The 2,458-nt window shown below is 56.5% G+C and overlaps 1 protein-coding gene across 1 annotated transcript; it reads right to left on the reverse strand.

Moving 5' to 3' along the window:
- Positions 1 to 559: 559 nt before the first annotated feature.
- Positions 560 to 1,985, reverse strand: FOXA2 (forkhead box A2). The gene has a single exon (XM_026060225.1). The coding sequence runs from the start codon at positions 1,959 to 1,961 to the stop codon at positions 717 to 719; it is 1,245 nt and encodes a 414-aa protein (XP_025916010.1). The 5' UTR covers positions 1,962 to 1,985; the 3' UTR covers positions 560 to 716.
- Between the last annotated feature and the right edge of the window lie 473 nt (positions 1,986 to 2,458).

Genomic DNA, 2,458 nt, shown 5'->3' on the forward strand with positions numbered 1-2,458 from the left:
CGCTACCAGAATACACATTTATAAGCCATAAATAAAGCATACAGAAACGATAAATTAATCAGATCCAAGTAGTTTACTCTCCCGGTAACATCAAGCGTTTGTTTCAATTACAACAATCTATCCTGCCTTTTTTTTTTTTTAATTTTTCGTCGTTTTTCTCTTTTTTACCCCCCTCTTTTTTCCCCCTTTTTACAACATTACAAGACTTTTGGTCCTCCAATTCAAAACTAGCATGGGTTTTACACTGAAGTAGGGTTTCGTTTTGTTTGTTTTTTTTTTTCCCCATCACTTTCACACAAAAAAATAGATATATTTATACCTCCCTGCAACGACAACAACGAAAAAAAAAACATCTCCCCCCCAAAAAAAACCTCTCCCCGTCCCCTCACCCCCAACCCATCCCTCCCCACCAAAACAAACCACCCCACAAAGTAAACCAAGGGAATCACGGTCCCCCCGGACACGGGTGGCTTTTGGCCAGCGGGGACCAACACGCCTTCCCTTGGCGTGGGTCGAGATGCTTGCAAGACACACATCGGTTGTTTCCCAAACAGATGCAAACATCTGGAGCCAACAAAAAAAAAATAGATAGATATATATGTATATGTACCGTGCTCAACAGCGTTCATAGTCCATCCCTCTGCTAGGGGACTGCGCAGGGGCTGGGGTGGGGTGGGTTTCTTCCCCTTGTGAGGGGAGGTTTTTCCCTTGCCCCTTTAGGAGGAGTTCATGATGGGTCGGGAATACACACCTTGGTAATAAGAAGTCTCTCCGGCTAAAGGGGAGGACTCTAAGCCATTTTTGTTCGTTACGGGCCCCATGGCCAGGCTGCCGGGCATGGGCGAGGCGTAGCCCGAGTAGTGCATCACCTGCTCGTAGGCCTTGAGGTCCATTTTGTGGTGATGGTGGTGGTGGTGGTGAGGGTGGTGATGCTGCTGCTCGGAGGAGGACATCAGGTTGTTGATGGAGAAGGGGTGGTTGAAGGCGTAGTGGTGCTCGGGCTTGAGATGGGCATCGTGGGGCAGGCCGGCGTGCTGRGGTGCCAGGAGGTGCTGCCCTGGCGAGGCTGCCGCCGGCTCCCCAGGGCTCAGCCCCGTCGTGCCCTTCAGGTCGGCCAGGGCACGCTTGTGGTCCTGGCACGGCGAGCTGCTGGCAGGGGACTCGGCGCCGGCTGAGCCCTCAGAGCCGCCCGAGGAACTGCCTTCCCCCAGGGGCTGGCTGGGGGGCTGCCCAGGCCCCTTCTTGCCCCCGCCGCCTGCCCCGCCGCTTGCCCCACCGCTGTCCTTGGCGGCCAGCTGCTTCTCACACTTGAAGCGCTTCTGGCGGCGCAGGTAGCAGCCGTTCTCAAACATGTTGCCCGAGTCAGGGTGCAGTGTCCAGAAGGAGCCTTTGCCTGGCTTGTCTGGGGAGCGGGGCACCTTGAGGAAGCAGTCGTTGAAGGAGAGCGAGTGGCGGATGCTGTTCTGCCAGCGTTGCTGGTTCTGACGGTAGAAGGGGAAGAGGTCCATGATCCACTGGTAGATCTCGCTCAGCGTCAGCATTTTGTTGGGTGACTGCTGGATGGCCATGGTGATGAGGGAGATGTAGGAGTAGGGCGGCTTGGCATGCGTGTAGCTCCGCCGGTAGGTCTTGGGGTCCCGAGAGCGGTTGAGGTTGGACTGCCCGTAGATGGGGCTCATAGAGTTCATGTTGGTGTAGGGAGCCAGGGCGTTCATGGAGCCGGCTTGGCCCCCCATGGGGCTCATGCTGGGGCTCAGGTGGGCACCCATTCCTGCCACACCGGCYGAGCCCATGCCAGGCATGGCGCCCGTGCCCGGCGACATGCCGGTGAGCGAGGGGCTCATGCCCGTGTTGGCGTAGGACATGTTCATGGAGGTGGCAGCCGTCATGTTGGCCGTGGTGCTCATGGCCGACATGGTCATGTACGTGTTCATGCTGTTCATGCCCAGCCCCGCGTTCATGTTGCTCACCGAGGAGTAGCTCTGCAAGGGCAAACGAGAGAGAGGGAGATTTGGGGAGGGAAGGGGAAGAGGCAGATCGCTAACCCCGCCGGGGGCGACGGCAGCCCCCCGAGCGCAAAAACGGTACGAGGAGACCCCCCTGCCCCAACCGGGACCGCCGCTTGCAGACGAGCTCTTGCAGCCCCGGAGCACCTTGTCCCGCAGGGCGGGAAGGGTTAAAGCTGCTGCCTGTTGAAATGCTCGTTAATGAAAAAATTATTAAAAAAAACAAAACAAAACAAAAAAAACAAACAGCAAAAACCCAAACAAAACGAGATCGCAACAAGATCGATAGATCTGTGCCTGGAAACGAGCCTCGGAGTTGGAGGGAAGAGGAAGGGACATCCCTGCCCGAAGCGAGAAAAACACCCGGCGGCGCGGAGAGGAGGGAAGGGAGGAAGAGGAAAACGGCGAAACGCGGCGCTGAACGCGCTAACTTTTGCCTCCTGCTCGCCTCG

The sequence above is a fragment of the Apteryx rowi genome, unplaced genomic scaffold, assembly GCF_003343035.1.
Source record: "Apteryx rowi isolate R43461 unplaced genomic scaffold, aptRow1 scaffold_167, whole genome shotgun sequence".
NCBI lineage: Eukaryota > Metazoa > Chordata > Aves > Apterygiformes > Apterygidae > Apteryx > Apteryx rowi.